The sequence below is a fragment of the Lutjanus erythropterus genome, chromosome 22 (genome assembly GCF_056507025.1).
Source record: "Lutjanus erythropterus isolate fLutEry1 chromosome 22, fLutEry1.hap2, whole genome shotgun sequence".
In the NCBI taxonomy this organism is placed as follows: Eukaryota; Metazoa; Chordata; class Actinopteri; order Lutjaniformes; family Lutjanidae; genus Lutjanus; species Lutjanus erythropterus.
Window position 1 is genome coordinate 9977871 of NC_139338.1, and position 27605 is coordinate 10005475.

Here is a 27605-nt window from a genome sequence, read left to right on the forward strand (position 1 = left end):
GGACAATAAAAAAAGGAGTTCAGCTTTGATCTGAAATTCATCTGAATTGCAGTCATTAGCAATGCAGAGACATCCTGCTGTGTAACAGCTGTTACATGATCGAATACCTTTTACACACACACAAGATAACACCTGTCATTTGGCATGGTTAGAGTGTGTTGAGAACACTCCAACAAGCCACCACGGTAAACATCTGTTTTCTGTCCTTGCTGGATTGATGTGATATTTGCTTCGTCATCTGACAAAATAATTAGAATAGCGAAACGTCCTTGATAGACAAATGTAGCCACCTCAATGTTTCACTGCACCATGGCCAGGTCTTTGAGAGCGTGGCTCCGGTGTTTCTTGGCTTTATATCCAGGCCGGAGGAACTCGATCTTCCTCTTTTTGGCTTCGATTTTGTTTTTGTGCTTCTTGAGTTTCTTCTTGGCTGCAATGTCCGGGTTAGCCACCGCCTGAGAAACAGAAGAGAAACATTAAGTCATCGCTCAGAATAAAGTTGTCGCTCTTGAGTGCGAGTGTGTATCCCATCATACCTGCATGGCTCTGTGTCGTTTACGCGCCGCTCGCCTCTGTGAAAACTCCTTCTGGACAGCAGAGAAGGCCAGAGAGAATCTCTCCAGACCCACTTGTTTCTTCAGCAGCTCTATCAGCTCCTGTGCCAGGTTCTTTAGTGTGGGATCTGGACAAAGACATGCAAGGTCTGAGGTTTATTTCACTGTTCTGATATTTTCCCAAATTACAAGTTAGACCCTGGGGCAAAAGAGTTTCCTAGGCCTCCAAAGACAGCTTAAGGACATTTACCTTGGTCTGCATATGTGCTGTCCAGCTCCCTGTACAGGGGAGTGATGATGGTTTTCAGATACGGGCCTAGTCGCTCCTTCCCCAAGTCCATGGCTATTGCTCCCAGGAACTTAAATACACATGTTCTCTGTAGGAGCGAGTGGAGGGAGAGACAAATAAATTACATTACAACTCAAACAATGAAAGATCATCATTGCGTTTTAAACAACAGGAGAGGAAAAGTCAAGTATTAGTTGAAATTACACGTGCAATACGGCATGTCTGTCCAGTGATTCTGGCTGTGGTCAGGGGTGCAACAGACCATGAATGTAAGTAGGGATGTACAACAAATATCAGGGCCAATAATGGGAAACTTATAGAATGATTTATTACTTTCATAATTCAATTTTAGCTGATAAATACTGGCTATAATAATATCTGAGTAGACAGAGTAGGTCAAAGAATGTAATGTTAATGTTTAGGCAAAAGGCTACAAAAGACTATAAAGAGTATTTTTGTTAGGGTTTTTTTGTTGAAGTTAACTTGAAAAAATAAACATCAGTCAGAATTGTTCTTTGTTTTGTTGTAATAGCAATAACAGATTTGGTTTGGTCAGAGTTATTGAATGTTAAATCATCCATCTCTGCACCTTAGCCTTCTATTTAAAATACAAAAATGTGAAATTATCAGTTATCAGTATCAGCTGGAAAAAAAAAAACATATTGTGCGTTACTAAATTTAAGACCAATATTCACTCTCCTTCTGGCTCCGTCTACGTCTCAACTCCTGAGGAAAATATCTGGCTCTTTAGCCGCAAAACTTTGATCACAAGCTAGTTGCTAACTTTGTTTACTGTATGGTGCTGAGCAAATAATCATCAATGCATTTATCTACTGGATTTTAACTAAAAAAACTGTGTGCTGATGAGAGCTGTGAGAATGAATGAAAACAGAAGTCGTGATAATTCAGAACTCAGAGCAACCCCTTTCACAAAAATATGTAGAAATACTCTACATATTTCAGAGCGCATGTTTAGACTAGACTTTACCTTCAGTGGAACTTTGGGGGTGTATGCAGCCTCTCTCTTGGCCATCAGTGACAGCTTCTTCATCAACCACAGCAGGGAAGGAGGCCGATCGTCTTTGTCATCTTCCTCCTCTTCCTCTTCTTCCTTTTCTTTCTCTTCTTTCACTTCTTCATGTTCATTCTCTTCATCTCCGTTCTCCCTCTGCTCCTCCTCCTCCTCCTCCTCCTCCTCCTCCTCCTCCTCCTCTTCTTCTTTCTCTTCCTCCTGAGAAGCAGTGACGTCGGACTCCGGAGAAACGAGGTAGATCACCTTGCCGACGAACAGCAGGTTTTTGATCACCTGTGGGCAGAGCAGAACACATCTGTTAATTAAATCTTGTATGATTTTGTATTCAGCTCTGACTGAAGTGTGTTCTGGTGGTGTTTGTATACCTGCTCTCCTGATGCCGTGTCGAGGAACTTGGACTGCAGCTGATGGCAGAAAGATAACGCCAACTCTCTCATCTAAGCATTAGGAAAGAAGATAAGATGTCAAACAGTGAAAATAAGGTGCGGAAATTAGATCACTGCAGGAAAAATGAGCAGGTCCTTGGCTTCACCTTCTTATCAAGGCTGCTGGTGATGAAGACTGTGGCTGACGGCTGAGTTGAAGCATCTCCACTCTCTCCTTTCCAAACAGACACCAGATGTTCTGCCTGATGGGCAGCAAACAGCTGACCAAAGATCTGCGAGGCTGTCAGCCACACCCAGCAGTGAGGGTACCTCAGGTGGGCTTCAATGTGACCTGCACATGTAAGAAACAGTGAGTGTGTGTGGAATGTGTGTGCACCTGTAAACGATGTGTAGTTGGTGTGTGTTGGTCCTTTACCCCAGATGTGACAGAGTGTGTCATGAGGCTTGCTGAGCTCCAGCAGGCTGCAGTGTTTGCTCAATTTGGTGATAAGAGTCAGGAAACTGAACAACAGCCTGTCTGCTCCCTTCTCATCCTGCTCATCCTCGATCTGAAAGACAAAGTGACAGAGTGAACATGCTTTCTTTAACTCATGATTCAAACTTATGGCCAGAGATGGCACAAATGCGTCGCCTCACATCTTCGTAGTTGTCTGGATTTAGCTCTTTCTCCAGCAGAGGCAGCAGGTCGTCCAGACGACGGGCAAACTTCTCCTCCTCCACCTCTACGAACAGACCACAAATCTGAGCCCCAAGACGTCGCAGGCTGGCCTGGGAGCGCAGGAGGAGAGGTGAAAGTTTTAAATGACATCTTATTCAAAATATTTAAGACTCTGAAACATACCAAAGCCGTCACAGCCACTGTAAAGCGCATCAAAAACAAACAAAATACTAAAAACCTTCATGTTAAAATAAAAAAAAAAGCAGCTGATTTGAATTCACTTCTGGCCTGTGAGAGTATGTCTTACCTTCTCTGCATTCAGCCACGTGTTGACGAGGGCAAACAGGGTGTTCTGGCGGTTCAAGTCCAGCTGGGTCAGCAGGCCCTTGATGGCCATTGCGGCCATTTTCTTACAGCGTGCAGAGTCATCGTTGACCACGACCAGTGCTAGCGGGGCGAAGAGCAGGCTGCTGTACTTCAACAGCAGGTTCTGAGCAGAAAAATAAAAACAGAATGTGGTGAGACCTTCCAGTTGTTTGCAAGCAAGACAAAAAGAGGGGTTGTATAATACTTTTCAATAGGTATGCTAGAGAGCAGCCTACACACAACCTCACTTCAAATAATCTGAACTATCCCTTTAATCAACCTTTTTGCTTTCTGTGCACTTTTTGTACATGCAGACTTGAGAGGAAATTTACTCACCTGAGGGAAAGTCTGGAAGATGTAGGCCAGCATCTCGAGCACAGACTCCCTGCCGGTGTCGTGCTCGTAGCGCAGCTGGGACACCACGAAGTCCAGGTGCTGTCTCAGCTTCTTCCCAAGGGGGTAGTCCAGCAGGTACTTTAGATAAATCTGCAAAGCATGAACACCGGCTTAGCACAAGACTTATTCTGTACCCTGCTAGACGTTCATTCAGTGTACAGCAGAGAGAGGGGAAAATGCGGCTTGTCTTCTTTTATGTGCAAGTACCTGTCGGCAGTGGATTCTGATCATAGCGTTGCTGCCGGTGACGGACAGCTTGGCCACTTTTTTCAACACTTCCTCCATCTCTGGAACAATGAGTTTTCTGGAAAGAATCGCCTGGAGGAGACAAACATACACAAAAACACACAGCTCATAGGGCAGTTTTTCCTTCCTGAAAGAAACTGTCATAAAGCATTAATGATATTAACTTTATTTTTTGTGTCAAGTATGTTTTATTGAAGAAGGGCTGCATGATTCTGGCTCTTTATTTTGAGCCACTCAAATGATATTTTGTTGATATTTTATATTTTTGATCTACTGCACAGCACCACAAACACTCAGGCCAACATCTGACTCACTACCTTCAGTAGCCCAAAGGCAGTGGCCTGGCGAGACTGGTCGTAGATGTCCTCCTCGGCGTACCCCAGCAGCACTTGCAGTTGTGTCTCTGAAATTTCGTTGCTTTTGACATTCTTCACCAGTATGGTGATGGCCTAAGAGACAGAGCAAACGTCACAAATCAGTCCAGCAGTTCTATCTTTTAAATCACCTATTTTTAACACCAAACACCACGAAATTACAAACAATAAAACAGGCTGCCGATTTTGAATCTTTAATCTATTCTCTCCTCAACCCCCAAGCCTTACCCGCCTCCTCCTCCTCCTCTCCAACAATCAACAGGTAACAGTAATATCTACATAGACACAGCATCCTGATTTCAACAGAAGATTTTTTAAGTTAAAAATCAAATTTGTCCACATCAAAATTGTATCTTTGACTCTTGCTGATAACAGTTCCAGGTAAGAAATGTCCAAAAAGCTCAAACCCCGGTAACTACTTGAAATATTGTGAGGAGGTTTCTAGCGATGGACTACAACCTTCTTAGCTGCAGTCTTTGTGTGCTTTAAGCAAAAGGTGGGAATCATCATTTAGAAGATGTACAGCAGTGTTGATTGGTGACTGTATTCCTGTTAATCCTGCAAGGGTACTGATGCAGCAGTACTTATGCATTACTAGTGCGTTAGGTTTGTCCAAAACAAGGAGGCCAATGACATTTGCATGACATTTCATATTGTAATTTCTTATTTAAATAATGATGTTTATCTTCGGGTGTGTGAAACTATGTGTATTTATTATCAGCAGTACCTTGAAGCAGTTCTGGACCAGGTGGTAGTTCTCCCCGCGGGCCGCTCCGGCCTTGGAGTAATCCTTCAGCAGGACAAAGAGCTGCTTGGTCAGCTGGCCGGCGTTCTGCGACACTGCGGGCAGAGGGAACTTCAGCAGCCAGGTGAACGCGATCAGAGCCTCTGTGATCACCTGGGAGGTTGGAAGAGACAGATGGATGGAGGACAAGTCACAATCTCCATTGTATTTATTTAAGAGAGCAGAATTGATCAATGATGCTTAAACATAAGGTGCCAGTACCTTGACATGCATGGAGTTGAGGCAGTCAAGCAACAGCAGTACGAAAGGATCCAGCATTTCCAGGGCCGAGGGCTCAGATGACGTCACTTTGGATTTCTTCAGACTCAAGTGGAGCAGCTTAGAAATAGACGGATCAGTTCAGATGATTTTTCCAGAAACATACATCTATTAAAACAAGGCAACAATTTCTTGAGGTAAAGGAAATGTGCAATATTTATATTTCATTGCAAAATACACCAATGGCCACCCTACTGTACAATGGTACCTGCAGGAAAGTCATTCATCATGGACTGTGGGCTACTTTACTGTACCACCTATTGAATAAATGTGAATACACTGCTGCTGCACCGTTTTTAAACATTTCATAGGTTTTATTCAGACTCTCTTTGCAATGCTTTTTGACATATTTTATAACTATCCATGTGGAACTGAACTGTTTTTTTTATTATTGTTGCCATTTCTATTTTATTGATGCATGCATCACAATTTGCCTCAGGGGACTTCACAATCTGTACAGTGTGCAACACCCCCTGTCGTATAGATTCTGTTAAGCAGTCAATCCCAGAGGCTGAGTTGAGACCCACGGGTTTATTTTTTATCCCAAGATTTATTGATAAGGCCTGTTGTGAACTGGGTTGCGGTGGATTGTCATTTGAAAATAGTGAAAAAGGTGTGGGAAACACTGTTCTACAGAATAATGAAAAACTACCTCAACAAACCTTTGAACAGGGAAAACAATGAATAAACTTCAGGGAGAGCCACAGAAGAGGCTCTAAAGAGACAGTTTATACTTTACTGTGGATATTAAAATTCCCTGTACCTTGTTCTCACATTAGTATTATAACTGTTAAGTATGTACATTTTTTATTGTATTGCCTAGTTTTTTCCCCATTTACTTTTTTTTCGTTGCTATAAACCGATGCTAATAAAACAAGATATAGGATTACTGTTTCAATGCTCACCTTGAGGCCAGCGTCCACCAGGATGTGCATGTTGGTTCGGCTGCTGACTGCAGCTTTCTGACCACCTCTCTTAGGAGTTGGAGGCAGGAGCAGGCAGCTGGGAGGGGGCAGTCTGGGGTCTGGGGGAGGCTTAGCTGAGGCCTTTTCTCTGTAAATACACACACACACACACACACACACACACACACACACACACACACACACACACACACACACACACACAAACATACAGTGTCATATAAGGTAGATGGAAATAAGCATCATAGTGATTTAGCGTGTATTGATTTGAGCTTGTATGTGTGTGTGTGTGTGTGTGTGTGTGTGTACCGGTCTCTCTTGGTGAGCAGCGGCAGACTCTCGCTGACCAGGCCGTGGCACAGCAGTAAGATATTCTGAGAAGTCATGCCCCCGTTGACGAGCAGACCCAGGATCAGTCTTCGCAGCACAGCACCCACACGGTTACAAACCTTCAGACTGGACGATGTCTCCAGGATCTGACAGGAGGGGGAAAAAAAGCAAAAAATGAGAAGGCAGAGCGAGGAGATCTGTGTGTCCTATATTGACACCATGCGATTTGTCATTTCACTATTGTTTACTATGACCACAAGCATGTATTTTTAGATTTTCCACATCAAATGCAGTCACCTCCTTCAGTGGCAATATGAACTTGGTGATGCTCTCCTTGCTGCAGAACTGGGCCAGCAGCTCATAGGAGTCCATGCTCTTGCTGTGGCGAGCCTCCATCAGCTTGGAAACGATTCCCTTCACCTCCTTCTCCTCAGCCACAGCCCCAAACAGCTCATTGTTGAAGATCTGACCAGCAGGGGAAAGCAAGAATTTAACTAATGTTTTTTAAGGCCTTCTGTATTATGTAAGATAGTAGAGTCAATGTGGATTTGTGGTGTGAAACATTCTTACATCGATGAGCATGTGCATACATGGGTCCAGGTCACCAGTCTTCAGTGTCGGACTGAGGACCGACAGCAATTGGTACACTGTGAATGTTAGGACATGGACCTGGACAGAGGGGTGCACAAACAGAAAACAGAAAGTCAAAGATTTGAATCATCACCTCTCAGTTGACTCATCGAATCGAGCAGTCAGGTTTTTGTAAGTCAGTGTGCATTATAACAACAAGATAAACCAAAACAAAAATCCACATTTCAATTAGGTATCAATAAGGGGAGTCATAATATATTTTTATATTATCTGAAGCATTCATGTGACAACATGCACTGATGGTTAACTGAGCGAAAGTGAATCAGGTAGTTGGTAAAGTTCTTTTTCTGTTAACTTTACAAACTGAGAGTCTACATCACTGCAAGTAGTGTTGGTGATGCACTGCAGTGGCACGCTGCCAGCAGCCCGAGAGAGACGCTCTGTAGTGTGCCAGGATTTTAGAACTGAGCTATGAGCCAGATGTACAGTTTTACTTCTCTCTGATTGTGTGAAAATCTGATGTTTTCACATCACAGCTCATGAAGAAAGGCATTAAAACACAAGTCTTTCTGGGAAAACACTGATGTAGGCTGATATGGGACAAGGCTGATTAAGTGTGGTACTCACTGAAAAAAAGGAGTAAATCATTGAATCTTCATATTGAACAACCAAATCCAATTCAAATGACAAAATTCTGAGTCAGAATTGCATGTGTTCTTCCCTCCTCTTAGTCTTGTAACTATAATGATGGTTGACTCCCTGTGGGTGCTCATACCTGGTAGCCTTTAACCAGGACCGACTGCATCTCCTTGAGCAGGTACTGCAGGTACCTGCAGCCTAAAGTCTTCAGGATCTTCACCAAAGTTCCTCTCGCCACGTCACGGATCTCCTGGAAACGGTTCCTCAGCAGCACACACACCTTGATCAGGATCCTGGAAGACACACACAAATATTATCAACGAACAGATTATTAATATGCTGCAACATTTTAAGTAGTCCCATACATAAGTTGATCTCAATTTTTTTAGAATTCATTGTCATTCTCTCTATATAAAACAGTCAGTATACAGAGAATGAAATTGTAAAGCATACAGCACACATGTACACACAGCTGCATACCCAGGCAGGTTGGCCTCCATGATGTGTGGGGGCAGAGTCTGCATCAGTTTGACCATGGCGAAGGCTATCGGTATCCTCACCACCTCCTCATCCTTCACGTCTTTCGACTTTACTGCTTTGTGTTCCTCGTCACGCTTTACCTAGACATCACAAACATCCACACACATCCACTGTTAAACAGCTGTTTAGAGTTTTCAGAGCAGATTATGAGTTTGTGTGTGTGTGTGTATTGCACCTTCGCAGTGAGACACTTGTGCAGGCGAGGCAGCACACTCTCAGTAACAGTCTGGTGGATGATACTGATCAGAGACTCCAGCTCCTCTTTGCTCTGTGGGAGTCCGCTGGACACCGCGATTGGTTTAAGAGCTGCTGGCCCTTTGGCTCGGGTGGTGGCTGCTTTCTTAGAGAGGACATCCTTTTCTCCACTGATGGTGTCTGTTTCCATGGGAACGTCGGCTGGAGCGGTGTTACCGTCTACCTCCATTGCTTCCTCATCATCGCTGTCGTCCGATTCATCGGCTGCAGGTTTCTCCTCATCATCTGCGTTGATTGTGACGCTCCCAGCTTGATACAGTATGTTTGATTTAGGATGTTTTATTATATTAGTTTGAGTTTAAATACATTTTGTGATATTATTCATCAGATTATTGAGATGCTTGTAGTAAGTGTTAATAATAGCATAATAAACATGTTCATTGTTTACTTGCTATATAATTAATCTTTTATTATGCACTTGTTATCAGGTACTGCTGTTTTTTTTAATTATTGCTATTTATGGCATACTTCCTCTGCTAAGAATTATAAATGCATAATAAAGTTTGTCAAAATCTTAATTAAGCAACAATAAAGGCTTAGTAAAGGTTTAACAATGATATAGTTGCTGAGATAGTTAAACTCAATAAATGTGTTTATAATGCTATTATAAACAATTATAAGAACATTCTTAAGCAATCTATTAACTGGTACAAGTTATTATGCTATTATTAACATATATATAGTCTTAACATATTAATTTTAATATGCATCTCATAAAGGCCTTATTAACTATCAACTAATGCTTATTGCAAGCATCTTAATATAACATCTTACCAACTTTGCTTATTTTAAAGTATGTTAATAGACACACAGTCCAAAATTTTAACTAATTTAAAAACAGAATTTTGAACATGATTGGTCACTCACCCTCTCTGGCTTTGGCAGCCTCCATCTCTCTGCTGAGGGTCTGATGGTCAAAATGGAACGCCTCCAGGACTGTGACAAGCAAACTGGAGTTGTGGGGGGGCAACACAGAAAAGAGAAGGAGGACCGGAGTGAGTCAGTACGTCCAGAGTTTACAAAATGCTTCAACAAATAATGCAGTAAATTAGTATTAGGGATATAACAATTCCAAAAAGTCAATGTACGATAATATTATGAAAAAAAAAGTCCATGATGCAGCATTTATGCAATATGTGAAAACGAAGAAAAAATATATTTTTTTGTTTGAATATTATTTGTTTTTCCTTTTAACTTAATTTCAGCTTTTCTTCTTCAATAAAATAAAGTAAAAGTAGCCCGTCATGAGCTAAGTATGTGCAAAAAAGTAGTATGAACTGTCTTTGTGAATGTTTGAATTATGTGCGTACAATTGGAAAACAAACAAAAGCAGCAGTCAATAGCAGCCCATTTATAAAATAAAATAAAATAAAATAATTAACCATGTAATGTCAGGGTGGATGTCGTCACAGTCTGGTATAGCATCAAGACATTTTTATTGTGAATGTACAATATATTTAAACCTTAAAAAAAAAACATTAAAAAGCAATGCAATGGTGAGAAGAGCATATAAAAGTGTGATTTGTAAGCAGACAGCCCTACCTGACAGCCAGTTTCTGCTCAGTCTGTGCTGTCTGCAGGATGTGGACAAAGTGTTTCAGGTAGTAGAGGTACTTGGACCAGGTCAGCCTGCGACACACTGCGCCCACCACCTCCACAGATGCTGATATCATGTTCTCATGCTGCAGTATGAGAGCAGAGGAGAGGTCAGACAAACAAACAGATAAACAAAACACAAGTATTTTAACATACTGTGAAATTTAATGGTTTGTGTGTGTGCATGAGTCACCTTCAGCATCTTCTCATCTAACAGGGCGGTCATGGCGTACGGCATTATGTAGTTCTGAAGAGAACGAGGCGTCATCACCACCTGACCCTCGGTCAGCTGCTTGGCCAACTTCCTCAGGGCGCGACCTCGACGGTGGATCTAAACAGAAGGGATATAAAAACAAACGTGTAAATTTGGGGGTTTATATGTGTGACACACAAAAAAAGATAAATCCAGATAAAAAAGAGAGAAGGGAGATAAAGGAATAAATTTTCATGGTTTTCTCTGACCTGGATGTGCTTCATGTGCTCAAAGAAGTCAGACTCAGGGTCACTGTAGTTGGTGAGCTGCACCAGGTCTCTGAACTCTTTCTTGGAGGGGAAGGTCTTCACCAGGCAGGCCAGTATGGTGGTGTAGTCATGCTGCACACTCTGGAGAACGGAGGGAGAGACTTAAAATGACGAATTTTCTATTTCGCACACTATCTTGAGAATCCAGGGAAAAGCACGTGTTTTTATGGTAAAACACAATGGCCACATTTCAAGCAACAATAAATGCAACGAGGAGAAATAGGATTTCCCACCTGACCACTTTAATACAGTATTTTGTGGCATTAAAATTATTAAGCCAAAGGAATGCAGCACTTGTCGTTGAAGGATGAAATGCCACGTGCATTGCCTGTGATTTGGACACAGCTGTTGCATATGTTTTAAGAAAGTAAACTAGGCCTACTTATTTTCTAAATATATTCCCATATGTTCTAAATGGTCTGGATGGCCATTTCTGGGAATTCCATTTCCTGGGATTAAACCCTACTTCATAATGAGTGAGTTTATGGCATTCCTCTTGGTAAACCATGTGTGTTTAGATTTAAGAGGGAAGGTGTGTGTTGCTACCTCTGTCTTGCTGCGAAGCCCCTTGTGTACAGCATCCAGGATGGTGTGTTGCACAATGTCCTTGTAGATCTGTTCTCCAGGCCCGACCGCTGCCAGCTGGGTGATCACTGCAGACAGACACAAGGTGGCGTTGTCTGCCAGCGACATGTCACCAATCTGCATCAAAAAGATGGAGGAGGAAGAAGATAATCAAACAGATAATTACAACCTTCTGTAACTATTAGTTCACATAATTTATCTGTATCATATATTTGCTTACCTCATAGGTATGGAAGCAGTTGTGTATGATGGTGTTGATGTAGTCCAGATCCAGAGTGGTCATTTCTTTGACTCGCCTGGTGGCGTCTTGGAAAGCTGTCAGACGCACGTCAAAGTAGATCTCATCCAGGTGTCGACGGTCAAATGCATTAAGCTGGAGAAGGGAAACGGATGAATTATTAAACAAAACATCTCTGAAGTTCCAGGTAAACATATAAATAATAATATGATATTTAATGTGAATGATGATCTTACCTTTGTTGCTAAATCAGTGATGTATGTGAGTGAAGGCTCCAGATCTGACAGAGTCTGAAAGCAGAGCAGCACAGACAGAGAGAGTAAGATTCATTTAAAAAAAAAAAAAACATGATGTTAAGTCTTGCTTTTATTAAGCGGTCCATCAAGGCAAACTCAGGCAAGTTTTGAACGGGCACTGGACTAATTTTAGTTAAAACCAGTGCACACATACCAAATATAGGCAAATGCTACTCTGCTTACTGTACATGGATTCATACGTACATACAGATAAAGAATGAGGCTGCTTCCACAGATGAGATTCCACCAATTGAGTGCAGTTTCACTAACAGTGATAACTGAACATTTATGTCTTAATGACATATACAGTATACCTGTAAAGATAATAACTTATTCAGTTCTTTGCTGTACCTGGAAGACATTAACGAGGGCCTGCCTGGGTATCTTGTTGTGGATGATGGAGAAGAGTTTGCTGAGCGGCCGCAGGAAGGCGGACGGCTGCACACACTGACGCAGCAGATTCTGCACTGTGGCCAGGATGTCGATTTCTGTCTCCTGAAATCAACACACGGTAAGGTCATTCATGAGCAGCACGAAGAAGCACAGTCTATTACTAACAACTCTAATTTGCATTTTTTCCAACATTTTTTGCTCTGAGTTGAGCCTCCCAGGCACACAGGCTTCTCTGGATGTAAATCTCACGTCCTTCACTAGAACTGTAAGAACAAAATCCCTGGCCATGGCACTGATCGATTATTCATAATTAAAATATTATTCACTATTAAATATAACAAGCTGCTAGTCTTACTTGAGGATTGTTGGCTTTCTGGAGGTAGGGCAGCAACAGACTGATGAGCACCGAGCTCTGCTCCTTGTTGCTCACAAATCGACTGATCCTGACAGAGAAAAAAAGTCACACATTAAAAAAATGTGTCGATGATGATGAGGCAAAGAAAAGTGCATACAGAAAACACATCTTGCATCCAGTTTAACAGAACAAATGATGGACTCTCTGGGTTTTTATCCAAATAAAAACTAACTTAGAGAGGATGTTGAGCTCCTTGGCCACCTGAACCCTGAACTTCTTCTTCTTGAGTCTGTCGCTGTTGCTTACGACTCCCTTCAGGTACTGCAGTAGGGTGGATATGTGAGGCAGCAGCAGCCTGGAGCCCTGAGTTAAAGAGTCTGGAGGAGAAAAAAACAACACGCACATTTAACTTTGCAACAATGAGACACTGGAGTTAGAAAACATTTACATATTAAGGATAACATTGATGTTAAAGGAAAATTCTGCTAACCTGCAGTGACAAGAGCGCCCTCTGTGGGCTGTGGGAACACACAGCCGTTGACACTGAGCTCTGTCTCAGTCTCTGAGGAAACAAAGTCTTCAGTGGATGCTAGGGACTCAGCTATGTCCATTACCATGGCGATAGTCACTGCAGAAGCGTTCTTGGCTGAGAGGAGGGCGAAGACGTTTAAGAGGACATCACACTCCAGGTGGTCTGGCCTCTGCTTGGCCAAGAGGGGGATGTACCTGACAGAGACAACAATATCTTTGTTCTTTGTTCTTTAACTCACTCTGAATGAAAACTATGAACTGGTAAAGATGTTTAGGTAGATAGAGGAGCAATGTGATGGAAATAAGACAGATGGAGAACAGAGACAGACTCTGACCTGGCATTTTTGCACCACACATGGATGAGTTTCAGCAGAGGGGTGGGGGAGTAAGGGCTCTCCGTGGGGAGACGACACACCTGCACAAAAAGAAATGCAATATCTTCAGTGAGTCAGAAATGTATAGAGAAAAGGCACATATAATAAAAACCTACATAACAACACAAAAGTTGTTTGCAACATGCACCTGAGGCAAGACCACAGCCTGAAAGACACCATCCAGTTCATCGGGACTGAAGCTGTAGGAATCGAAGCTGTCAAAAAAGTCCTGGATCCTCAAGATGCCGAGTCGCCTCAGGTTCTTCAGAGGACTGATGCATCCTGCGCGCAGCTGAACACAATGGAAGAAGTAGTCAGCACTGAGAAATCAGCACACATCAGTTTTGCATCTCTTAGTAAAGACTGATTTTGTAATATAGTGTAACAAACTGAAGACATTTACTTGCTTTTAACTTGTTCTACAGCTGAACAGCTTCAACCAATTCAATTTGGTATTTTTGGGATACTATAAAACTGTCTTGGCAATTAATGCTGTATAAGAAATGATCATTAGAGATAAAAAAAATAACTAACAAACAATTTTATGGATTTCTATCCTAATTACCTGGTCCCTGTTGTCCAGGATGGTGGACACCGAGGCGGTGACACAAAGCAGGATCTGCAGCACCTTGGGCAGGTAGCTGTGGATAAGGTGGCCCAGTTTCTGGATCACCACGTTGATGATGTTTAGCAGGCTGTGCTGACGGCCCAGTGGCAGAACGGCACCCAAGTCTGTCTCAGCTACTGCTCTCTCCACCGCGGCCAGACAGGAACCTGAGGATGCAATTAATTAATTAATCTGTTGATTATATTTTCAATTAATCAATCAGTTGTTTGGTCTATGAAATGTCAAAAAATGGTGAAAAATGTTTTTTCTCCAAGCCCAAGATGACGTCATCAAATGTCTTGTTTTGCACACAACCCAAAGATACTCAGTTTACTGTCACAGAGGAGTAAAGAAACAATAAAATATTCACATTTAAGAAGCAGGAATCAAACAATTTTGCCCTTATTTCTGAAAATTTACTCAAACCAACTGATTCTCAAAAGAGTTGCAGTGCCACATGAGACACCCACATAAAAATTAATTTTAATTCATGCTGATTAATCTTAATTACAAAACTATCATTGTGGACCCCGTTTGCTCCAGTAGCTTCTTATACAAGGTGCTTTTGTCTGTGGTAGAAACTACACAGACATGTCCTACCTTCGGTGTGTTGGCAGACAGGCTCCAGCAGCAGGTCGATAAACATTCCCAGCTCCTCAGCCTGGCAACCTGCCAGGAAACGCAGAATAATGGAGGACCGGGCGGCGGCGCTCGCCTTTCCCTGAAACTTGCTGCCTGCTTTACTGCGCAGGCGACCGAACAGGATCCTGTGTCAGAAACAGCAAACACGTGGTTGGTGACTGAGAGACCAAATGATGGGTGATGGGTGCTTTTTTTATTGTTGCACGGCAGCGAAACAACAGAGGCATTTACGCTCATGTTCACATTTTGTTTTTTAGTTCAACAACAAAAAAAGAATACTCCAAAATGAACACTAACAAAATGTCTTGCAGAAGCTAAGGATTGCAAGTCAAAGACTGATACCATACTCCTGTCCTGTCTATCCAGTGGTAGTCTGGTGAATAACTCTCTTATAAAACTGCAACTTGTTCTTTGGCACTTTGTTTTTTTTTGTTTTTGTTTGGATTTAATAGACAAGTTACAACATATAAATTATTGAGCAGTATAGGTGCAGGATAGCAGTTAGTTACCCTTGGACAGAGCTAGGCTAGGTCAATCATTCATCATCAGAAATGCATGAAGTATGTGTGAAAGAAAAAGCCTTTTAAAAGAAGCACTTGCACATTTTACCATCACTGTGCTGGTGCTGATTTTGTGCCCTGACTGTCAGTGAGGATGTTCGGCATAAGAACACGGGATCTGACAACTAGCTAATGAACTCACAGACAGAGAGGGAGAGCACGCAAAGAAGAGCAAAGATATTCTGTAAAGCTATCAAACGGTAATGTTACCTTGGAAGTGGTTGAACAGTGGTTGTTATGTAATGATAGCTAATGGGTTACTAAATATGAACTGACGTCCCACTGAATTTTCACTATCCATTGTCTTTTCAGCTGCAGATCAATTGGGAAACACACACACACACACACACACAGAGTACCTCATGAGCAGTGGAATGAGTCTGGCTCTGTGTGAGGCATCGACCACGCCTGTCTCCTCAGATATGTTGAAATGGACAATCTCCTCTTTGAAGTGTTTGTCTTCCAGGAGCTTCTCGAGATTCTCCCTGAAAACACACACACACACACACACACACACACACACACACACACACACACACACACACACACACACACACACACACACACACACACACACACACACACACACACACAAAAAAAAGGTTAAGGCTGTAGCCTGTAATATTTCAATATCTTGCATAAAGCCTTATTCAACAGGCAGACACTTGAACTCAAAGAAGCTCATAGTTGCATAATGTTGCCTCATAATAATGCTATATGTGCATTTGATAATCAAGTTAATAACCAATTTCAACTGAATGTGAAATGTAGTACATCCTATGATATGGATTCATAGTTGGCACACAAAAAATCTAAAACCAGGTCAGTGTGGTGGCCTGATCTGGAACAAAGAGTCACACACAAGCATCTGTAATGCAAAACTTCCCAGGAAACACACATCTGTCTACAGGTAGGCTGGAGGTACGGTGAACGGATAGCTTGATAACGGACAACAGAGTCAGCACTGAGCTGGAAGTTAACATTCCTCCGTCTGTAACTATAGAGGGTCGAGGACGAGAGTGATGATTCCGATCTAAGATGCTCACAATGACCCCATTGAGCAAAAGAAATGGGAGATTGTTGCTTCAAGAAAAATAGGACTGTAAATTTCTTTTCCTTCCATTTATTAAGGTGGTTAAGGTAGTTTTCTTACTTGTATGGTACTATGTTGGGGTCTTTGTACGTGAGAACACATTCCAGTGCCACTCGCTGGATCTGCTGGTCTTGATGGCAGAGCAACTGCAAAAACAGAGACACAGAGAAGAAAACACTTAACTTTAATAAAGTGACCCAAAACTGTACACATTCTGGTCAGAGATTTTTAACAGTTTCTCTGAGATATGTGAAAGAATGGTTGATCCAGACCCAGTTATCGCAACATCTGACATTGTCCCTCACAACCAATCAGATCTAATGGCATTCTCAACATTACCAGCCTGCAAGCTTATTCTTGTTAGCTGGAAACCTCCCACCCCTCCACCTCACCCACGCTGGATGCATTAAATAAAGTAATTTCTCAAACTAGACAAAAAAACAGATGTACAGTTCCAGGGTCTGTGAAAGGGTTCAAAGACACTTGGCACCAGTTTCTAGACCATTATGCAAACAAATCAAAGTAGGAAAAAGTTTTAGGATTACCTGGTTATAGAGCTCAGTCAGGCTGCTCTCCAGGTACAGAGAGCGAGGGTTGGTGAATTTGGCAAATACCTTCAGATGTGCAATCAGTTGCCTGTAAGGAAAAAAAAGACAATTCCCACACAGTTTTCAGTCATACTTCCAGACAACGTATATACCAGCAGTACAGGTACACCAGCCATAAAGAATCAATCAAAAGATCTGCATCCTATTTGTAAACCTTATAATGTTTTGCCAGTTTCCATTTATTTATTAGGGAAAAGCTTTTGAACAAATGTTTAAACATTTAAGAAATTTTATTATTACATTTAAAAAATGATGATCAATGAAGTGTTTCAATCATTTTTCAAGCAGAAATGTCAAATTTGCTGATTTGAGCTTCTTAAATGTAATGATTTACTGGTTGACTTTGTCATTTAAGATGGTAAATGAGTCTTTGGCTTTTCAACAGTTGGTTGGACAAAATAAACAATGTTAAGATGTTACTTTGGACATTGAGTGGAGGGTGACAAGATTACTTCACTCATGTCAAACTTGTCTCCACTGATGATGTTTAATTTGTGTTTTACAGTGGTGCAATTAAATACATTTACTCAAGGACTGTACAAATTTGAGGTACTTAGCATTTTTATTTTACACAACTTTATACTTTGACTCCAATATATTTAGCAGCGGTAGTTACTAATTACTTTACAGATTACACTGTTTCATACCCTTCCTGCCCAGTGTCTCCAGATTTGATTATTTTGAATGAGTTTTCCTGATAAACTGAAGGATAGATTGTTCCCTCATGGGTTCAGAAAATTCTTGTATTTCTTATGCTAAATTAACTCTTTAAAAAACATCTTGGATTGGTTGGAAAATGCATTGTCAAAAAACTGAGAACAGTTTTTTTGTTTCATGAGAGTTCATGAAAAGTTGACTTTTTAGAGATGCGTGGTTCTCACAGGACAGCAACACTGCGAACATATGACGACCTTACAGAATATGATGCACTGCTGTAGATTAAGCTACCTAACAATATATAAAGTTGTTAAAATGAGCTCAATGTTGAACGTCCACAGCAGTAAAAAGCAACATACACATTACTGCAGTACATTAATAAGACTTAAAACTACTATCTCTTGAATAAGGTTTTCAGTCTGCTGAATACATCCTCCTCTATATTAAAGTAACTACTGTGGTATAATACAATATTCAGTGTGACTCTGATATCTTACTTGGCAGCAGCTCTTCTAGGAAGTGCCTTCCTCTGGTGTCTGCCTCCTTCCTCTGCCCCTTGCTCTTCTTCTTCTTTGTCCTCCTCTTCCTCCTCCACAGCCATCGCAGACTCATCTAGTCCAGCATCATTCCTCTTCCTCAAGTCCTGAGTAGGAGCCACCAGCAGGTCGGCGGGGTAAAACTCATTCCTGACAACAACAAAAAACATCAGGACCAGATACTTGTACTCTGGTGGCACAGACTTACTGGTTAAATACTTTGAATGGATCTTTCCTAAATATACCTAAAACCACCGTAAACACTGACCTGATGAACCTGAACAGCAGAGGGCTCAGTTCGCGGCTGCGCAGCTCTACTCTATCAGGAAACTGGGCCATGGCGCGCCACAGCAAGCTGCGGAAGTTAGGGAAGTCGGTCCTCTCATTTGGGTCAGAGGTGACCTTCAGCTGCTCTAGGAACAGCACCCCTACGTCCCCACTTTCAATGACATCACAGCCTGGCTCGCCCTTGAGACCCGGCTCCTCCTCTTCATCATCCTCGCCAGCCTCCTGCAATTCTTTTTCTATGACACACAGAGAAGAAGATTTCCACCAGTAGTTCAATACATTTGATGCTAAATAAATATTCTGTCACCACCATGTGATGATGTACAAGGAGAAAAACCTGACCACAAAATTTACATGTAAATTTACATGGCACACAGTAGGCAGCTCTTACCAGCCAACCCTGCCACCATTTCCAGTTGTTCATAGTAGACCCTCCAAAAGTCCTTGTTGTCCATCCCTCTGGCATGGCTCCTGTGGGGACAAAAAAGAAAAATATGAACATACGCAATGCTAACAATCATATTGTACATATTAAGAAATGTTCACCTTCAATGAAAAGTGCATGACTGACAAGGAGTAAATGACTCAAACATTCATTTCCACTGAATTAATTTTGTGTTTGTTAGTTAATTTCTTTCACACTCACACAAGAAGATCAATCACTGCATCCCAGAGAGGCCTGAAGTTGACAAACAGCATTGCGATGAGGTAACGTAGAGGCACCTGGAGGAAAATGAGCAGAAGCAGGATGCGTTTATCTTAAACATCTCTACCAATTGTATAACACTGAAACACCTCTACTGTTATATTTGTTATTAATAAATTCACTGTAAGCTTGCAATACACTACCTACAAGATTCTGTGCACCAGCATCACAGCAAGTGCAAATTTAAGTAATGCATGACAATTTTTTGAATGTTTATGTATTTGTTTTTTGTAGCTATACTAGATCTATCATAGGTCACACTGTCCTCCAAAGCTGAGAATCTGCAAGTGTGTAAAGAGTAGGGAGGTTCAACACATTCAAACCTTGGCTGCAGATGCTGCCTTAATGATGAAAAGAAGAAGAAACAACAGCCAAGAGTGCTTCCTTTGTACCTGCTGGAAGGTTGCGGGCGGTCCCTGCGGCAGACTGCGCTGCACCAGGTCGTATCTCAGCTTCCGGAGGTGAAGCAGCTTCTCTCTGTAGTCCTGCACTGAGGCTGGCACCAGCTCGGCCTGCAGGCAAACCGCAAACACGGGCTGCACCTCCACATTCTCCTCACCCTGGACAGAGGGGCACACAGTCAAACATACAAACACAAGATTACTACATTCCCATATTTGGTCAAATTTTAATGAGAATCTGGAGTGACGGTCGTACCTCGGGCTGTGGAGGGAGCTCCGCCTCAAATTGAGAGAGAATCCTCAGAGTTAGCAGGCGGATCTGAGAGAGGAAACAATTCATCAGTGACTCTGATGGTAAAAATGTTCACATAACTGCTCAGATATTCAGTGACACTCTTGTTGAAGTCTCTTCATGTTTCAGTGATCTTTCTAAATAATGAGGGACCCTGCTACTGTGGCTGCAGACATACCTTGGAGATGTTGGAGGACAGGTTGGGGTGCAGGATCTGGTAGAGCTCCAGTAGTGCACTGTGGGACAGGTGCTCAGAAACACCGCTGACTGACAGGTGGGTATAATACAGGTCTCCAAGCAGCAGGGCAGACAGGTCCGTGGGAAACTTTCTGTGACAAGAATTAACACGATGGTCAGAACAAAAATACATGGAGACTCCTATTAACATTTAGCAAAACAAAAACTGCGGTACATACCGTAGGATTGAGTTGATCTTGTCCACAGCGAGCAGTGAAAGGAGCTCAGCAGAGCTGTCCAGAGTGAGGAGGCAGCTCAGGGCCTGTCTGGCTACAAACAAACCAGCTGGAGGGTGGAGAAGTGAGGCAGGACAGAGAGGCTTATGTCAGTCTTGAGAACAGCAAAACTCAATACACAAATCAAATCCTGCTTCTATTTTCACTCTGCAACTTTTTATATATATCATAAATAGAATTCTGTTTATTAATCATTTAGCTGATCAAGTGTCAAATACAATTGTCCAAAGTGTCCATCAATTTTCTAGTGTCCTCAAATGGCTTATTTTGTCTGACAAACTATCTGAAAAACCAAACATATTCAACTGACAACATTAAGTTAAAGATTAGAATTAATGCCTCGCATCTGTGTGCCTCTGACAGCCCAACAGATTACACTTTACATCCATGTGTGTATAATATATGTAGTGAAGACTTTGATGGAATTAAATAAAAGGACTAATAGGGTGCTGAAAAATATGATGTGACATCATTTTGTCCTATTGGACATTTGTGTGAAATTCTGTCATAATTAGCCCATGAACTCCTGAGTTATGGCCAAAAAATGTCTGGTGAGGTCATACTGACCTTTGACCTGAAAATCTAATCAGTTCATCCTTAAGTCCAAGTGGACTTACCATTTCAGTTGCTATAAATATTTTGTTATTTACAAACTGAAAGAAGAAATAAATCACAAACCTTTTTCCAGTTTTTCTGTTTCAATTTCACACAGCAGGTGGTTTAAGAAAGCAGTCACAGCGGGAACAACACTAGTTGGAGCGATAGGTCTAAAAATGAAAAACGAAGATTATGTTTTTTACTTTCCATGTGAAAATCTTAATAAATCCCATTAGTTCCTATCTTGTTCATATTGTTTTTAATTGGGTTAACCAGTCTAAACTACCAACTAATGCAATGCCTACAAGACCCAAGTTGGAGAATAATTTTGCTATCTTTTTAAAAACATGTTTCAATTGCTCAAAATGTAACTAATTATACAAATGAAAAAATTCATATTTCCATCTGGACTGTATCTCACAAATAACAAACTCTATGACCAGTTGGACTCCTGAGGACAGTAACAGTCTATATATGTATGCGTATTGTGTTTGTGTTACCTGATGTGTGGTAGAAGCACCAGGGCGGCCCAGGGCAGTGACAGGTCAGTGATAGACTGGTTCTGCTCCTCAGAAAGTTTGATGAGTGACAGCACTATTTCAGGTACTGCAGATTGCTCTGATTTACTGCTAGCCTGGCCTGCCTCTTTACTGCTAAACACTCTGCAGGGGGAGAGAAACATTTTTACCCTCTGGGCAATAGAATATTCAATTTAAACACAAGAGGATTCAGGATAACTGCATGAATCAGAACACCAAAGACTTACTCATGCTGTTTTTAAAGTTACTGTACTGTAGAATTTAATGAATAAAAATAAAATATTTTTGTATACTGTAGTATCTCACCCTGTGGTTTGTCCGGTGAAGAGCAGTGGGTAGGTTTCTAAGGCCATGGAACCATCTGTAGGGGGCGGGGCTTTGGCAAGGATCAGACTGACCAGCACTTCCAGGCTGCAGTGGTGAGAAAGGGGATCGCCGCAGCCGAACAACCCAGCAGTGAAGCGCAACAAGCTGGGAAGGAAGAGCTGAAGGAGGAGGAGGGAGAGAAAAGTTACACTTCAACCAACCTTCATTTTAAAATGCTGTTTTGCACCATGTGTCCACACTACTCCAGCATTTTAGAACCCCTAAAACGAAGAAGTTTGGAGACGCTACTGGCCCTCTTTCTGGGTTTGTGTTTTAATCTGGATGGGCAGAAACAGAAGCTTGAGGAAATGATGATGCAGATACCCACATTCACTTCCTGATTGGGTTTTATCCTTCACCTCCCTCTGTTCCACTGCCTGTTACCTATAAATTGAACCTGCATCCTTTGCAGCCTTTTCAGTCTTTTTTTCACCCGTGACATATAAAGAAGCATGAACAGGACTCTGTTCCTTTGTGTTACTTTTATATTCAAAATTTTGTATTAGTTATTTATATATGATAAAATCTACCCTTCACCTTTTGTTTAGTGCACTGTAAAACACTGTTCTAAACGCATTCACCTTGATATTACTCATGTTCTTATTGTTGAATGTAGACTAAAACCCATTCAACAGCTATAATCGTTAACAAGTACAAACCGCTGCTTGTCAAATTATTATATCAACATAAACATTATCTTGAATTCAGCACTAATTTCCTTTATTTCATGTCACCATAATTGCCCATTACATAATTGTTCAAAATTATAGTCCTGACACGACAGCTGTACTTAGACTACATTTGAGATCAATTTTACTTTGTTTCTTATAGGGACAGATGTCGAAATCATATAATCATAGAATTTGTGCATGTGTCTGTGGGTAATTACAAAAGAGGTTTGACATCCTTGTCACATTATACCAGGTTGAGAGAAGTAAATATGTAATTTGTCATGAACAGTGTTAGTGTCGGGGAATAATGGAGAGAAAACAGTCGGGAACTTAAGTGAAAAAAATACTACATACATCACGTTAGCACTCACCTGTTCAAACTGTTTCATGGTGAACATCTCCTTGGTGAACTCGAGTATCAGATCTTGTCCCAATGTGCTGCCAAACACCTTGTGAAGAAGAAAGAGTGTGATACACATATCATACACACAAGCAAATATCTTTACAGACACCCTGCACATGAATAAAACTCTCAAACATACAGAGGGGGATCTCATCACACACACCTTCTGGACTGTCTCCTGGATGAGGGCTTTGGGCAGAGTGACATTCTCCCCAAGGAGCAGAGAAGAGGTGATCTGAAGGAGCAGGCGGGAACAAGAAGTCGACAGAGATGGGCTCTGAATCAAGCGCAACACCGTCTGTAAGCAGGAGAAAGTAAGATGATGAAAACAAGGGAAAAAAAAGAAAGATCATGGTGACTTTGCAATGAAGTTACTGTTCTCCTCTTACCTGGCAGACAGCCTCTGGCTTGGTGATCTTGGCTCCGTCCCTGTGGGAGACCAGGGTGTGGAGAATGAACAGCAGCCTCTCCAGCTGCTCTCTTGCCTGGTCCGCCCCTTCTCCTTTTGCTTCTATGACACCCAGGACCTCCACGACACTGACCTGTTCATAAGGACAGAACACCATCAGGCACAAGACGGGGAAAATCCAAGTGTCCGTGAACGTTTTTTGATTGTTTTGACTGTATGTGAAGTTGGTGTGTATATCAAGCCTACCTGTAAGGACTCCCACAAAACTAGGAAATGTTCTCTGTCAACATGATTGGCTGCAGCTTGGGCCATGTGATCCAGAGCGTCCCTGACAGTGTCCCATGGCAAAGAGTCTCCTGGGCTGGTTGAAGGTCCAAGCTTACGCAAAGCTACAGGAAGAGCCTGAAGAGAAACAGTACATTCAGGATTATTATTACACAGTTTTGTACAGCCCACAACTCCACAATATTTACAAATTACAAGGTTTTACATTTCTGAATAACAGACTTAGGCACCAACTGCATCACCTCAAATCATAAAGACTCTGTAGGGATCTTTTCTTTAATGTTGACAAACACAATCTGAGGTAGGGATGCACAGTATGTTTTTTTTCAGCCAATATGGATAACATATAATTACCTGTTTCTCATGTCTGATACCAATAAGATTTCTAGAAAAATACATCAATGATCTTCACAATTTGCCTAAGCATTCAAATTAGATGTCAATCAGATATTATTATAGCTGATATCTATTTTTTATCAGAATAATGAATAATAATATAAATATCCCATTATCAGACCATAATTTATCTGCCCAATATTTATCATGCATCCCTTATCCGAGCATGTCAGTGGCAAAAACAAGCACTTTTAGTGGACAAACTTTGTAGGGCGCATTTGCCTATGTTGCAGCCATTGTCAGTCAGATCCCAATATATGTTTAAAAAAATATAGGGCCCAGGTTTAAAAATACTGGAATTACCCTTTAAACAGGAACAGTTTGTGCTAAACAAGGGATTCTGCAAAGCATCGTTGTTTAGTGTGTGAACTCACATTTGCAGTGCAGGAGTGAAACATGTTTCGGACTCCTTTGCACATTTCGAAGAGCAGCTGACCTGCTCCCTCTGCCTTGTTGGGGTGCTCCTGCAGATCTGAGAACACAAGACTCAGCAGGACATCAAGATCTGGAACCTGTGTGACATAATGAGACATCGTTTTATCATCAAGGCACAAAAAAGAAGGCACAAACTTGTGTTTGACATCTGAATAACTGACCTTTCTCATCAAAAAAGAGAAGCTCTCTGCTGCAAACTTGCGGATGTGCTCTTTCTTGTGTTCTAACAGTGTGCTGTACAAACTGTGGGGAGAAAAGAGGTATTCATTTCCACCACATTGGAAAACACATTCAACTGTAAGGCCTCCACAGACTCTGTGACTCCCATCTCGTTTCTTCTAACCTGTAGATGTTGCTCATGTCCTTCACCATGAGCCTCCACAGGTACTTGTAGAGGTAGGAGAGACAGGTGAAGGCCCACTCCAGGAGTTCCGTGTCCTTGGTGTCCAGCAACGAGGTGATCAGAATGAAGAAGTCAGGGAAGTGTGGGTAAAAGTCAGTCTGCAGGTCTCTGGCCAGCTGCACCACAAGGCTGGTGGGGGGAGGTGAGGAGAGACACCACTGGAGTTATTGACTTTATTCACACTTAAGCAAGACACAGACCACATGAAAAACCATTGAGACAACTTACTCCAGCAGGGGCTGGTAGGCCAAACTGTTCGGGACAGTCAGGTGTGTTTTCAGACTCTCCACTATCAACTTCTGATGGAAAACCAGCATGTTGAATGACTGGCTCTTGTTGGAAACTTCTTTCAAAAATGTAGCTGTGGAGGCAAGACATTCATTTTACATTTGTTACTAACACAGAGCATATTTCCTCAGGTTTAGATGTAAATAAGTTAATCCATTTTTGTTCCTAACTTATCATAACTCTTATTACTAGGAGTGACAATCAAATTTGTCAACAACAATGTGATTTTTGCTGATACTGATCAGTTCAGGGGCCCACACTGGATATAAGACAATATCATGACACAATCAGTCACAGAAGACACTGCCTCCCCTTTCTTTTCTGCCTTTAAATTTGACCCCTAAACTCTATCTATCTATCTATTGGTCTTGAAAGAAAAACAGCAACAAATACATAACTAACTGGTTAAGTGGAGTTAAGTTTAGTTTTAATTGACTCCACTGACACACATAAAACATGGCTTACCAACAATAACATTTACGCAGAAAGGCCATGGGAATTTCAAAGTAAACCTAACCCTAACCTTTACATATGATGATATGGACCTATGTTTTCACGTTGTATCAATGGTAAAATCAATACATCAGTCCAGATTGTTGAATCCTTACACCATACTTACTACAATGGGATAAAATAACTAATGATGTGGTCATTTATCATTGTTTGTACATACTGAAATGCTCTGTCAAGTTGAGGTCTCTCCATTTTGTCAGTCCTTCAGAGAAGTATGTTTCTACTTCCTGCAGAAAAGAACCGCACAAATCATTACTAGTCAGATGTAAACCATATAAACATTGAGAAGCTCATTATAGAAATGAGGAGAAAGATCATGTTGTTGCAACTGACTGTACAAACCTCTGCATAAGATCCAGTCCTGTCTATTCGATGGATCACATCGATGTTGACATTAGCAAGTCTTTCAGCAAAAGTGAGAAACTGAAAGAGACACAACAGGTTTATGAATTGCTAGGGCTGTGAGACAATGTCACTGTAATAATGGGACTGTACAGTATTGGAGACATCAGGTTAAATGCCATATTTCCCATTATTAGACTGTGCTACCAGAGTGAAATTAAAAACCAATTCCTCGACTTGCTTGTCCATAACTTGCATATAAAATATATGTTTAACAAACTGTTACTACACTAATACAACTAGTATTAGCGTCTCTATTAGCATCATGCTGCAGTAAGTTTGTGGACTCTCACCCTGTAGGTGTTCTCAGATTTGTGATAAGAAGACTTGGATTTAATCTTCATCTTTGCCTGGTTGCTTCAGAAGATATTAACTGTATTCCAACGGTCGTCGCGCGATTTAAATGATTCATGAAAACTACAATTTGTTTCTTCGCTTGGCTACAACTGTTTACACACACGCCGACACTAGGACGCAGCCATGTTGTGCAAAGTATTGTGGGAAATTTTTACTCCGCGTGGTGGGGGCGAAGAGAAGAGAAGAGGCGCGAGAGAGAAATCTGGCCATCACGTCCGCCTTTGGTATAGAGGCTTCGTCAGTCGTGTCTCGAAGGGAACCCCCGACCTGTGAAAGATCGCGAGAGTGGAAAATTTAATACAAACCAGGATATTTCCTTAACCCCAACCAAGTATTTTTCTATCCCGAAACCTACATAGATTTCTGTCTTACAGCGCTCTTACATTCTTAAACACTATTAGTTAGTGCAAGGTGCACAATGAAGAAACAACGCTTATTAACATCGCGAGAGTTTCGTAAATCAAGGGTTCCCTTCTAGACACGACTCGCTTACCTGCTTGCAACTTCGTTTATATTTGTTGGGCAAAAACTACCTAACAACCACGGACCATGGGAGAACATGTATGGCAAGCCGTTTTAACATTTAATAGCTAGGCTGGATATGTATTGCAGATATCTGTAATTCATTTCTTCCTATTCAAAAATAACATTTCAGATATCCACAAAGTAATTCTTCCTATACACAATTATCATTTCAGATATCCACAATGTAATTTTTACTAGGACAAATGACATCACTTTTCCCATTCATGTGTATGGGGTTTGTCATTACAGATATCCATAATTTAATTGCAGATATCCACAACTCACATTGCAGATATCTACATATGAATTATGGATATCCCTAATTCCATTTAAAGATATCTACATCTGAATTATGGATATCCCTAATTCCATTTAAAGATATCTCCAAATGCCCTTAATTCAAGATATCTGCTTTGTTTTTTCGAGATATCTTAAAATGAGTTTTACCTAGCCAGAATTACATTATAGATATCTTGAGTTGGAATTACGACTAGTCAAAATTATGTTGTAGATATCTCTAGCTGGGATTATGGATAGTCATAATTCAGATGTAGATATCTATAATCGGGTTGTGGATATCTTGGAATGGATTTTGATTAGAGATATCTCGAATTGGAGAT

The 27605-nt window shown here is 41.4% G+C and overlaps 1 protein-coding gene across 1 annotated transcript; it reads right to left on the reverse strand.

The window, feature by feature from the left end:
* Positions 1-265: 265 nt before the first annotated feature.
* On the reverse strand, positions 266-26716 carry utp20 (UTP20 small subunit processome component). The gene is made up of 61 exons (XM_084710877.1): positions 26397-26716; positions 26044-26124; positions 25862-25928; positions 25129-25261; positions 24841-25029; positions 24659-24740; positions 24437-24574; positions 23628-23783; positions 23362-23514; positions 23136-23270; positions 22941-23018; positions 21839-22017; positions 21494-21655; positions 21075-21163; positions 20340-20445; positions 20102-20252; positions 19888-19950; positions 19623-19790; positions 19171-19247; positions 18916-18995; positions 18505-18760; positions 18198-18386; positions 16981-17071; positions 16496-16581; positions 15702-15827; positions 14741-14907; positions 14099-14307; positions 13682-13825; positions 13495-13574; positions 13119-13354; positions 12861-13005; positions 12629-12716; positions 12232-12375; positions 11821-11874; positions 11567-11719; positions 11308-11463; positions 10702-10842; positions 10433-10570; positions 10186-10325; positions 9511-9593; positions 8564-8892; positions 8329-8468; positions 7985-8141; positions 7189-7287; positions 6916-7083; positions 6598-6764; positions 6271-6418; positions 5309-5425; positions 5030-5200; positions 4246-4377; positions 3890-4000; positions 3623-3772; positions 3228-3410; positions 2899-3030; positions 2678-2810; positions 2409-2593; positions 2242-2313; positions 1832-2149; positions 805-931; positions 537-682; positions 266-455 (listed from the first exon to the last, which is right to left on the reverse strand). The coding sequence occupies exons 1-61, from the start codon at positions 26445-26447 to the stop codon at positions 300-302; spliced, it is 8505 nt and encodes a 2834-aa protein (XP_084567003.1). The 5' UTR covers positions 26448-26716; the 3' UTR covers positions 266-299.
* Positions 26717-27605: the final 889 nt, after the last annotated feature.

Bases quoted from the DNA above. Each gene is read 5' to 3' on its own strand.
- utp20 (XM_084710877.1), bottom strand. From the start codon at position 26,447: ATGAAGATTAAATCCAAGTCTTCTTATCACAAATCTGAGAACACCTAC. The intron at 12,376-12,628 runs GTAAGACTAGCA...TGTTGATTTCAG, and splicing joins AGAAAGCCAACAATCCTCAA to GAGACAGAAATCGACATCCT. The intron at 11,464-11,566 runs GTAAGCAAATAT...TTTTTGATGCAG, and splicing joins ACTGCTTCCATACCTATGAG to ATTGGTGACATGTCGCTGGC.